At 38.1% G+C, this 13,525-nt stretch overlaps 1 protein-coding gene across 5 annotated transcripts in view; it reads right to left on the bottom strand.

The window, feature by feature from the left end:
- The window catches only part of KLHL32 (kelch like family member 32), a 132,649-nt gene that overhangs the window by 65,058 nt on the left and 54,066 nt on the right, over positions 1 to 13,525 (bottom strand). For 4 of the 5 annotated variants that reach the window (XM_068937842.1, XM_068937841.1, XM_068937845.1 and 1 more), the window contains one exon: positions 10,833 to 10,940. The exons of the other annotated variant lie outside the window; for it this stretch is intronic. In XM_068937842.1, the coding sequence (XP_068793943.1) occupies positions 10,833 to 10,940 (108 nt within the window). The remainder of the gene's footprint in view (positions 1 to 10,832; positions 10,941 to 13,525) is intronic. 5 annotated transcript variants of the gene reach the window in all.

The following is a 13,525-nucleotide window of genomic DNA, read 5'->3' as shown; positions in this document are numbered from 1 at the left end:
TGTCATCTGGACTGAGGTCACATTACTTATTAAATGCCAGCCACAGGCTTAATATTGTTAAAGACACAATATAAAGAGAATTAGAACCCTAAGCAGATTACAATCTTGCAGGCATAGATACAAGCCATATTTAACAGTGATATACTAATGCATTTTAAAGCTACAGCAATCCATTTACAAATAATACATAATGAGCAGCATCATGAGATGAGGACCAGAGGCAAGAAGGGTCACTGGTTACTACCTAGAGCTGATCTTCACAGAGTCAGCAACAAAAGTTTATTTTAAAGTGGAAGATACTTTAAAGAGCCTAACGTTATTTTCCAATAGCCAAAACTTTTACTTCTAACTAAAATAGTTAGAACTTTGATACCGTAACTGATTTTGCAAAGAGGTTTTTTTTGTTTTTTTTTTCCTCATTTCTTACAGGTTTCCTAGCCCATGCAAGATGAGACTCTGCTGAGATAACACATTCACCTTTGCTATTCCCAAGAGGAAAGTCTGTTGTTTCTCTTCCCCAAGACTTCACCTTAAGTGGAACTGTCTGAATTCTAACTTAATATTTATTTGGATATAGGCAAAAATACCAGCTGATCTGTGCTAAATGTTCACCACCAGCAAACTGCATGGTAGGGAAATCCACAATAAAAAGGAACACAATGAATAATTCTGCTTGTACTGAACTTGGGGCAACCGGCAATTACTACAAAGCCTCTTAACCTCTATACATTAATGCAATTACTAGAACTCTTTTTTTTTTCTTTTTTCCACCAGCACAGCTGTTTATATGCTCTACAGGCTGTTCAGCTGAAACTTAACAGTAAATGCACATAAATACCACTTTAAGCACACACTAAATACACACAGTGGCTAACTCTCCTCTGTTTATCTAACCATCAAAATAATAGCTCTGAGGTCTACAGATTGACACTGATAGAGAATTAAAGAAAAGGAAAACAAGATCTACTTTGCATTCACACCTCCAAAATTCATCACAAAGTATTGAGCCAGCAATGTGCCCATGTGGCCAAGAAGGCCAACGGTATCCTGGGGTGCACTAGGCAGAGTGTTGCCAGCAGGTCGAGGGAGGTGATCCTGCCCCTCTCCTCAGCCCTGGGGAGGCCTCACCTGGAGTACTGTGTCCAGTTCTGGGCTCCCCAGTACAAGAGAGACATGGCACTCCTGGAGAGAGTCCAGCGGAGGGCTACCAAGATGATTAGAGGGCTGGAGCACCTCTCCTAGGAAGAAAGACTGCAAGAGCTGGGCCTGTTCAGCCTGGACAAGAGAAGATTGAGAGGCAATCTCATCAATGTGTACAAGCATCTGAAGGGGGAGTGTCAAGAGGATGAGGCCAGTCTCTTCTCTGTGGTGTCCAGTGGCAGGACAAGAGACAACAGGCACAAATTGAACCACAGGAGGTTCCACCTAAACCTGAGAAAAAACTTCTTCACTGTGAGGGCGACAGAGCATTGGAACAGGTTGCCCAGAGAGGTAGTGGAGTCTCCTTCCCTGGAGATATTCAAAACCCGCCTGAACGCGATCCTGGGCAACGTGCACTAGAGGACCCTGTTTGAGCAGGGAGGTTGGACTAGATGATCTCCAGAGGTCCCTTCCAACCTCAGCCATTCTGTGATTCTGTATTAGGGCGAAAACTAAAGGCAGAAACTTAATCACTTTCCCTACTCCATCCCCAGACCTAATCAAATAGGCATAATCAAATACATAAGGGCAGAGACTCAGATGGTGTAATTTGCAGCCATCAACTTCAGTCAACTTTGCAGTCTTCACCAGTGAATGATTTGCTGTTGTGTAAAACTATCATCTTAAGACCGTTCTCTGTGCTATTTTTATATTAAGATTAATTATGTGCAATTTAGATATTGTATCTGGCAGCGTATTACAATCAGCCCTCTCTTCAGCTCTTACTTCTGAGGGTTAATTTTCATTATGCTCTCAACTCTTCTCTGGCCTATGATGTCACCCAAGAATTACCCAAGAAAAACAGCTTATCTACCATCTCCCTGTATACTTACTTTCCCAAATCCCTAGGTCTGAGGCACCGCACACTTTCTTATTGACCTCACTGGCCAAGTTATTTTCTCCTCCCCCACAACTACTTTGTGTTCAGACAGGAATCCTGTTCTTCAAGGTAGCCATTCTACCCTTCATCCTACAGATCCCTAAAAGAGCTTGCACTAAATTTAGTTCACTTTATCTGGTGATGAGATCTGTAAAGCAAGGGACAGCAAAGAGGCAAAAAAGAATAGGTGCTTCTTTGCAACAGAATGCACAGCATCCACAAAGGCAGATCACACAATTTCTTAGAGATATTATCTGATTCTATTTATTCTTAGTTGATATCTTTGAGGAAAGCTGCTGCACAAATGTAAGAAATTGAAATCTTGTATTGTAAATTAAACTTGAGCTTCTGAAGCACAATTCTGATGCAGAAAGGGCAATTTTATAGTCGGCTCCATGGTTCCTGACCAAATGTCTGGGCAGTTGTTCTAAAACATTCATTTGTCCTCCAATACCTCCCTCTTTCCCTTCCCTACTCATCCTGCATCCCCTCCAACACAGCACATCTCTGAGCCCTGTGTAAGTGCGGAAAAAGATTACTGGGACCACACACAACATCTTGCCTCTCCCCTTAATCAGTTTTCACAGGGAGACTTCTTGGCAACACAGCACATCTAGTAGGTATGACTTCTTGAGCTGGGAGCGGCATATGCGCTACTGTCCTTTCTCACAAACAGTTCTGGGATGACTTCCCAAGTCCCCTCCCTGCACTGCTCAGACTGCAAAACTTCTCTTACTCCAATGCATTTTTCTTAAAAATAAAATAAAAACATACACACCTCCCACCTTGGCACAGGCCCCACAAAATGTGTATGGAAATAGCAAAGAAGGCAGCAATGAGCAAAAGGGAATGAGAATGAAATTCTGTAACTGTCCTTGTTAACAAAGAAAGTAACAGCCCAAGACGGAAGGGGGAAGGTAAGGTCAACTGTCACCTCCATGATGTTTAAATCTGGAAAACAAACTGGATCATTTAAATCTATCCCCTGCATCCTGCAGGGCACAATATTTCATCCAGGCACTTCAAGACACTAAACTAAAACTACTTCAGAGCCATGGAGTCTAAACTGTGTGCCCAGGCAAAGATGATGAGATTCAGGACCCAGTTCTAACACCTCACTGATCCTGGACACTCCCCTATGTTCCCTGCTCATTTCCACACAAGCATTTGTGGGGCAATCGAATAAATGAGGTAGTGACATAATTGACACTAAAAATAACACTGCATTATGCTGTAACAGTAGGGAAATAGGTAATGTTATATCAGACAATTCTAAAAAGTAAACTATAAGGAATTTGACACAGAAAGAGCAAAAAAATTCCTAAGGTTCCTGACAGCCTGACGCAAGAGAAAATTCCTTCTTGACCCACATGCAGTGATCGGCATTTCAAAAAAGATAGGTATCTAACAAAAGTACCATTTGTTTCCCCCCATCCAGAGAACACTTTCCATGCTTCAAATCAATTGAAAAAATTGAAAAAATTGGTTCTTTTAGACCAATTTAGACTGCATTTCATTCAATCATTTAACAGTTATGCCTTACTCATGGTTGAATTCTGTGCTCCTCGCATCTTGAGGAGTGCTGCTTCAAGAAACCTGAGCTGAAGAAAAATGTTCTAGTCCCCTGCATGCAACTGTCCAAAGCCTAAACATATAACGTTTGATAATACTCGTTACAAAAACCCAGATATCTCATTAGCCAGGACCAGAAGGAACAACTAGGGCCACCATTTCTGATACACGTCATAACATTTTCCAGAAACGTGAATGAGAATGAATGTTGAATGCATGGAATATCAACTAAGACTATAAGCAAATTCACTACTTTTTGGGTAAGATGTTTCCGTACTATGATTACTCTCAACTCTAGAAAAGCGCTTTCTTGTGCACATTTTCATATCTATCCAGAGCAAGTAACATAAAACTTTTAACTTTCTCTACAATAACCTACATAAACTGAGTTCATGAAGTTCCATATCTCTCTAAGCCTTCCGGACTCTCTGTAATTTAACTGTGAATCTGAGACCTAGTACTAGTAACCTAGTGCTAGGTACTGAAACAAGATTATTCTCCTGACAATATTGGATGTTTCCTTTTTCATTGTTTCTAAGTCTCAAGTTTATGGTTTTGGCCCTGAAATTACACTGGAAGGGTTGTAAAATAGATATTTATAGTAACGCATAGTCCTGCTGTAATCAATTTTCCCAGACGATGTCATGAATCCTGCAGCTCCTGTGGCTGTTGATTCAGTGTTACAGGAATGTGACAGACCTACAATTTCACCAGATAGCTCTAAAATAATCTCAGGTAATTCATTAAGAATCTTCCTTCTCTCTCTTTTCTAGACTGAGTCTCACCCTCCCCCCCCCCAAGCACACTCTACTTCAACTCTTTCAAAATCAGGCAAATGCTGCAAAATCAGTTTGATTACAGTCTCTAAGCAATATAAGAATGGCATAGAAAGCTGTAGAAAACTGCACTGAATATTTCAGCTGTTTCCTCCCTCTCATCTCCCTCTCCCAGAGGTCTGCAGCTGACTTAGGCTGACTTTGAGTTGTCCCTTGTAGAAAAGAACAAAGATATTTGAAGACACTCTCCCCTGCACCTCCGCTAAGGACTCCAGTAAGTTTAACTGAACCCTATGATTCATTTTTGTCAAAAGGCAAGTGGTAGAACTGCCTCATACAGGAACCAGAAAGTCACTTATCTAAGAAAATAAACACACACAATACAGCTTTGCAATATACCTCACCCCCAAATGAGCTAGCAAGGATTAACGGAGTAAGTGTCAAGATCCTTCTACCTGTCTCCCCACAACCTTAACTGAAAATGGAAGATGAAATACCAGTTAATCCCTAGGAGAAACTGTCATTATCAAAAGAGGGGGTTTTGATGAGAGGTAAAAGTCAAGATTTTGTAAAGGAATCAAAGCAATTATCAGGAGAAATAGTGGTACTTGCAAATAATTATTTGTACTATTTCTTACCATCTGGGAAGATCTTTCACTTTTTCATTGTTTTTATTAAAGGAGCTGAAGCATTTGACCAAAAAAAAAAAAAAAAATCACAAAAGGGCTGTGAGGCAGTAATTTAACTACTGTAGGTTTGCACATATGCATTCAAAAATCACCCCATGGTAATCCTATCAATTTATGAAATCTGTTTGGTAAACTAACATGTAGCTCTCAATTTGTACCTAGCATGACATACTTATCTTTACTTATTAAAGACTGTCTCTGTGTTATCATTTCGTGAGTAAAATAAAATTCGCTGTTCCTCTTTTTTATGCAAGTAAAAACAACAGTATGCTAATAAAAATATGCTAAGAAAAATCAAAGTTTAAAGCCCATTTTCTTACCATTATAAATACAACTTCATATGTAGCTTTCAGGAAAATGTAATCTTTTTTGTTTGTTTGTTTGTTTTTTTTCTACAGGCAGTGTGTAAGACTGTGCACTAATCTTCGGCTGTCTAAGGAGATGCAACAGCGGGAGCTACCCCACAATTTGCTTTTAGAGAAAGAGCTGAACATAAAACAGTAGACGACCCTTATATATCAGGGCTGCCTCACTGATTTTTTCTTTTTAGCTTTGCCAATTTAGAATAATTTTATAACTTCCAGGAGACAAACTTACCTTTTATTAACATAGCAGCAAAAATATTATGGTTTTGAAAAAGAAAAAAGATTAATTAGTTAGAAAATAGGACTTGGTCAGGAGAACTTTATATTAAGCCTTACTAAGCTGCTGTGTGGTTTGCTGTGCGGCCTTTAGAAAGTCATTTTCTCCACTTTCCTGTCTACGATGCAGTAAAGTAAGGACAACGCTCACTTGCTTTTGTCATTTGCTTTGAGGTCCTCATATACAAATACTATCTAAATGCAAAATATTATTACTCATTACCACACATTAAAGACGCGTGATAGAATGCAATTACAAAGAGGAAAGATCCAAGTTAACAAAGCATTGCAGCATACAAAAGACTCAGGCTGTGTACTTGTATTTTTTTTTTGAATTAGGACCACAATCATCCACTGCAAACTAAACTCAGTGCTCTAGCACAATTCTTCTTTCTTGAAGCTATACCATAGGCTCTGACAGCTGATTCAAATGATGATATCACTTAGATTTTATATATAAGAGATTAACAGAAATAACACAGTTGGTTGGACCTACATCTAAGAAGGAATGCCAGAGCCTCCATCTAAAAATCAAGATACTCAAAACTTGAGTTTAAACTGCTTCTTTGTCCTGTGACACTTGCACTTCATAACAGCCTCTGTTTTCAGCACTGAAACTTTCCATGGGCCTAAAGGTTTCCTTTTGATCACAAGCACCTTTTCTTGTAACCAGTGAGTGACTCACCACCCAGTTAAACCAGCCTATTCAAGAGATGTCCTGGTCCACCAACTGAGAGTATGCCTCTTGATAACAGAACAGTTAAAAACTCAAAAAAGTTTAAAAAAAAAAAAAAAGGAGGTTGATGATCATGACTCTCTAACTCAGTGGTTAAGACCCTTACCTAAGTGAAAGGCATCATGAACTCCAATCCCTGCTCAGAAACTGTTTCTCTGCATTCATATTTGAAATAGTTAATGTATTGATTGTACCTCATCCACCTTTCTTCCAGCGTACACCTGACACTTGTAAAACACTCCTGTAAGGAAAAAAGGGTGACCAATCTAATCACTGAGATCCTGGCATATAGGAATGGCTTTATTGCTACCAGTTCTTAAGTAAAAGAGAGCATGACCTTAGAGCCCTTTTATGAAGAAAAGGCACAGCCAACTAAAACAGGAAAAGAGTCATATCTCCCAGTTCTGAAAAACTAGTAGTACATGGTAAAACAGTTAAGCCCATGAAAGAAGGTATTTAAGACATAGCTTCCTCCAAACCTCAGCGTTTTTCAGTCTTCAGCCTCACCCAGAAAGACTGAAGGTACAATCCACATTAGACTGCGTTATAGTCTGGCATAAAAGCTCTCTCCTGGAAGTTCAGGCAATGTAGATTCAACTCTTCATAAGTAAAGGCTTACATCCCCATATAAGTCTCATTCTTTCATTAGAACATTATGGTCGTGACAGTAAGGGCAGTGAGAAATAATTAGGATCCCTTATGAGAGACAACAGCTGACGGTGACACCTAACTCCAAAAGAGAAATCACAGCTGTAAAATCCACACAGGACCTGGAATCTAGTCACTGTAAACACTGGATTTACACACTGTAGATTTGCAAGAGAAAATATAAACCAGCTGGGTTTGTGGCTCCTAACTCCTTTGGTGCACTGAACAGGATACCTCAACGCCCTAGAATTGATTGTGGAAATAAGAAACCATTAGTTGCATAACACAACACTCAGAATTATGGTGCCTAAATTCATCTTTGTATCTGGGCTTTGGCCTTTCACAGAAATCACAGTGTACTCTGGAAAGATCCTGTCAAAGGGAAAATAACCCTCGTAACCAGGCTGCTATACTCCTGTTTTAAGTAGACTGCTTGCTTAACAGTTCTTAACAAAATTTCATTATTAGTGGATTATTGAGAACCTACATGTATAGAACACACTGCTGAAGCTTTATCTCTATTTTGTCTCAACTTTACTCTTGATGAACAAAACCAGATTCTGCTGTTATTCCTTTTGGTTATTTTTATTCATTTCTGTACCAAGGTTTCTTTCTTTGTTATTACATGATTAGGGACCATAGCAATGTATTAATTCAGTTAGAATTATTATATTATTTATAGTTAACTTGAGTTTTATGACAATCTTTTCTTCTGTTGAAAAATCAATTTTCCTTAAAAGCAGAATCACAGAATCGTTTAGGTTGGAAGGGACCTCTGGAGATCATCTAGTCCAACCCTCCTGCTCAAGCAGGGACCTCTAGAGCATATTGCCCAGGATCACATCCAAGCAAAAGATTTCCAGCAGTAATTATAATAAGACACTGCCCGCCTATGTAGATAGGAAGATTATTGTCTGTATTTTTAAGTCCATAGCCACATTTCAAATCAAAAAAGAATGCAAGGATGTCAGAATTGCATTTCAGATTGCAATGTCATCCTGAAAATTATATATATTTTTCAATTTTAATTACTTTAAATAAATGTAAGCATCAAACATTATTATCATGCAATATTAAATATTTCCACCAGATGTCTCCAATAAACTATTTTATATGGAAAACTGCATTTCAGTTACAATACATTCAAATTGAATGTAAATAGCGAAATATTATTGCAAAAATCAAGAGAAGAAAGCCAAATTTAATATTAATCTGTTTACATATTATGTTACATGTAACAGGAATCCCTTAAGACTGTCCCTAAATTGTCATTGATACTAGTTCCACAGCGTTTTTCTAAATAAACAGTAGCTTTTAGGACCAACATTGTGGTCCAAAGTGATAAAAGTGGATCCCATGAAATCTTTTTTTGTTATTTATTTATATTCTTTAGAAGTGCATCAGATCGTATCTCGATACTTCCATTTTCAAAGCAAAACAAGGCTGTAAATGGCATGACTGAATTTTGCATAACTAAGACAGACCAATTTTTCTTTGGAAACGAGAAGAAACAGAAAGAGTTTACACACTCCAACTAAAGACGACTCCATTTTCACAACACACACTGACAGTAAGCATGCTCTGCTCAACTTATTTATTAATAGCCTTTATGGATTACTCCCGCTTGCTATCTTGAAATGTTCACCAAGATTCTACCAGTTTGAATCCGTATATAAGCAATATTGGCTCAATATGTATAAAACCAGGGCAAGAACACAATTTCAAGGAAAAGGGAAAATTCAGTGTTCCTAGTTCTCAGACCTGCATATCATTGAGTTATGCTTGCAGAGACATCTTTATAACAGAACTCTGTCATTTGTCTGTGCTTCAAAGTAGCATTTGGTATATCTGATAAAGTGACGGAGTGCAAAACTTTGCCCTACAAATGCTTATATATGTGAGCAACTATACCTATTGGCACATGTATTTATAACTCAAAAATTCGACGCATTTATTCAAAGTAGGTCATACTTGAAAATGCAATACTGAGAAGTCTGTGTGGGATCAAGGCTAAAAGTCACCTATTATTCACTACGGAGCTGAAGATATTATCTTAGAAGCAGGGGTTGGTGGAGTGGGTGGATTGTCGGTTTAAAAAAAACAAACATATCCATATTTTCAAGGTTCTCTACATATTTTGCACAGATTTATTAGAATTTGAATTTAACTCAAAGACAGAGAGTATCTCTATTCACATCAGAGAAGAAAATACAAATACAAGTAAATTACTATCCAGCATCTCAAAATTAGCTTTGGAAAGTGTCCAACATCTTTTGGATACCTCTGTTTCGCAGCAAGAGCTCTCTTTTCAGAAAAGTGACCTATAGCCTCAGCTGACTTCAAGCACGATACAGATACTCAACAGTACAAGAAAGATCTGTGCAATTTTATCTATCAGTTTAACTACCTTTCAACGGAAGATAAAATAAAAAGCATAGAGATTAGAAGCCATACATCAGGACCTCCAGCCATCCAGTAATATAGCATGGTATATTTTATATCTCTTATTTATCTCAAGGGAAATTTTGAATAAGTTCCATTTTCCATAATAGCAAAAGATGAAAGCTTCAAGGGCTAATCTATAATACAAATACTAAACTATTAACTATTGTGTGGGCAGGTGATGAAAATAATTATTTTAAAACAAGTAACAAAATATTTCTTTCCTTACTTCTATGTACTTCCCCTTCTTTGAAAAAATTAAGGCCATGTACTCAATCCACAGTATGGTGCAGACGCCTTAATTAAATTTGTACAATCCAACAACTCCTCTGAAATAATGAAATACGAAGAGAAGCTTTTTGTTTCAAAATTAAGTAATAAGTGAAAACACATTGATGAATTCAACTGTTGCTGTAGCAGTATTTCCAGAATTAGTTTGGTTACCTGGAATTTTAGAGTCCGAAATAGAAATAGCATGTCTCCATGGCTAGGTGTGAACAGATCTGAGCTCACTACGCGTGAACTCTAAACTGAGGTGAAGTCATACACTACTATTAACACAGTGCTCAGGCATGAAGCGCATAGCAATGACAGGTCATATATGCACACACATAAATAAACACACGCACATACATACGCACATGCACATACATACATATAATTATACACACATACACTTTTTGTTTTGGAGAGGGGAAAGAGGGACATCACTGCATTCCCTAGAGTTCTGTTTTGGCTTTTATTCCAGAAACATAACACGATAAACAACCTGCTACCATTAAAAAAAATGCTGCAATAAAGATGTACTGTATCTACAAGCATGTGCAATGATACTTGGACTGCATCTGCCTAGAGAATAAAAGACTGCTTACACAGCAGTAGAGTATCATAAACATTTATTATTATAAAAATTATCTAGAATATTCTTCCTTTCTTTGCATCTTATTTAGCAGGTGGAATCAATTCACATTAAATCTGTATGAGCAGGCAGGCCACCACAAAAGAGGCATAGGAGTCCTACATGGTTCACTGCCGGGGAACAACACACACGAACAGCAGGTGTTTTCGATTAGACAATCTCTCTTCAGAAAAAACGATCTTACTTTGGATATACTGTTTAACTCTAATGACCTTGTAATGGGCAGCACACTAAAATAATCATTTCTGACACTTCTGTAAGGGTAGTCTTTAGTTTGTATCACAATTTGCTTTCATTTGCACCTCTTAATTTGAAGAACTGTACAGTACCTGTCCAGTATATGCAAAGTCCAGGGCTTGTTTTAAACCTACGCTTGTGACACCATGTAAATTCACCTCATCAGCTCCACTTTCAACCATGCAGAGACTGAACATTGCCTAAGGAAAGAAAAGAACTGTTATTAACCTTTAAAAATAACACTTAGCGAAGGTCCAGAAAGAACAGGAAGACTTTTTCCACCTTCGCTAACCTTTGTTTTTCCCCAGATAACAATCCTAAACAGCAACAGACACAGACTTGGCAGCTAGAATGAGATCTGTACTAAGTTTTCAATATTACCCCAACACAATCAATCTTGCGACAGAGTCCTTTTATTGATAAAGGAGTACAAAAACTTATTCTGGAAAAACGGAAACAAATTACTTGGGTCCACATATATGTATTTCTCAACTAAGTAATCTAGGTGAAATCAAAGGAACAGTTACACAGTAAAGTATCATTCAATAAAAATAAATAAATAAATGAATGAATAAGTTAAAAAATAATTGGGCTCTGGGGAAAAAAAAAATCTATGCAACTGCCACTAGAAATAATACTCATATAAAGTATCTAAAGGAAGGAACAACAATAAGCCATACACAATTGCTTGTAAAAGAAGAAGAAAGTTTGTTAAGGACAGTTAATACACCATCTTTTATAAAGAATCCTATCCAAATGGCACCTCAGACTAGCATGTGAACAATGATATTCAAGTTATCAAATGAAGAGTAAGGACAGAGGAGCGGTCACTTAAAATTACAACCTCCCTCTCCTTGTTACTTTCCTACTTCCAAAACATTTTACTTTCTCCACAAAATCTAAACTGAGATTGGTAAGGTTGTATGGAACCTCCCTACAAATAACAGTGAGGAGAGGGCTCGTCCTTTTCATCCATTCTTACTCTTCAGTGCCTTCCTGGACTGAACCAACACGACTCAAGTCTTTAGGTCCCTATAGAAGTCTCTTTCTTCCCATCGCTTTTAAGATTAAATTCCTGGCTTTGACCTTGACTCCCTTCTCCCAGCCTGTACTTACCACTCCCTCCCCATCCTCTTATCAGATCCATTCTCCAGGCCAACACTTTCCCAGGACCAAATGTACTCAGGGGCTTTTAGGAAAAGAACAATTTCCAGTTTCTTCCAGACACTAGCACCCAGTGCAACAGAACAGCAATCTTTCTCTTTATCATCCTCCCACACACCTTTTAAATGAAGTATATCAGACTGTTTTTAGACGGTAAACTGTGAACAAATAAATTAAATAGTTCTACCGTCTGTCATAGCTAAAGAGAGCCTAAACTTATCCCCAGTAGGTTTTATGTAAAACTTATTCTCCTACGCAGTCTAACAGACTTCACCTTGGAGAATCACAATAGAGGAGCACTGCTTGAGAACTTCTACACAAACCTCTACTACTTTGCCTCTACTCTAGCTGACACCTGCAGAAGCTGAGGCTATCAACAAACTCACTGTATTTCATATGAACAACTTGTACACCAAGTACTGCTGAGTTTCATGGAAACAAGTAAGCCCTCACACCTCTGGCAGTCTAGCATAGAGGATTCGCCTAGTCTCCGAAGGCTTCCGTCATGAACTGCAGTTCCTGTAAATTAATCCTCTCTTTGAAAACGTTCAGCCTCTGTATCGCTAAAATGCCATTAATTTGACATAAATCTGCTGCCTGGAAATCATCCAGTACAAGCAAGCATGACATTTATCACATGGTCAGTCCTACATTTTTGCAATTTCTATTCCAATGAAGTGTTATCAGGTCTTCTTCTAACTGGCAACAGAAAAGAAGTGTCAAATAGTTTAGAAGATCTATCACGCTAACGTAGTTAAGATATAACCATATATATGTAGTAAGATATAAGCATATTCCCAGATATAAGGGAGGAAAAAAAAGGAGGAGAAGACACATAACAAATTCAGCAGTTTTTCTAGTTCCATTAAAAATATAACCAGGGTTGGACACTTCATTGTCATTTAGATATAAAGTAAGCTCTAATAACTACTGTGAGGCTTCACAGTTTGCCAGGGGCTGTAAGGAACCATCAACCATCTGCCCACTGCAAAAGCAAAACTGCTATTTGTGTCTGCTAGACAGAACTGAATGCCAAAATGAAGCACCAAGCAACAACAGGCCACACAAAAAGCTTGGACAAAACGCTGCCCTGCCTCCGAGACCTCTAACTCTTTTTGGGGTGCACTGTCTTCTGGCATGGCTGAATATATAGATTCATTTGCATTTGTTAACTGCAAAGGGAGAGTGCCAAAGATCAGCAGTTTCATCCAACACTGTCCTCCGCACACTGGACAGGCTTAACGATAAAATAAAGAAAACACTGATTTACTAGTACCTCAGGGTTTTATAAACAGCTAAAAGCAAAATAAACAAAAATGTAAACCTATTCTGAATTTAGCTACTGGATACCTTCCTAGTTGCCAAGTTGAGCTAATAAGCCTTAGCCTCAGCTTTTTAACAATTGCTATAAACTAAAACAAGCAAACAAAGAACCTCCACAAATGTAATCCTTGTCTGAAATTAGGCTGGATACCTACCTTTCCAGTCGTTTACTTTGCCTACCTAAAATCTGCAAGTGTCCTAGACATTGAAAGTAAGGATTTAACTTAACTTTGAGTTTATAGCTCGAGGAGAGGGCTAACAATTGCTCTAGCGAGCCTCCTCCAAATTATGTTCCATT

Source organism: Struthio camelus, chromosome 3, assembly GCF_040807025.1.
Source record: "Struthio camelus isolate bStrCam1 chromosome 3, bStrCam1.hap1, whole genome shotgun sequence".
In the NCBI taxonomy this organism is placed as follows: Eukaryota; Metazoa; Chordata; class Aves; order Struthioniformes; family Struthionidae; genus Struthio; species Struthio camelus.
The sequence above is the reverse complement of the archived record's forward strand: the minus strand, read 5'-3'. Positions and strand labels throughout refer to the sequence as shown.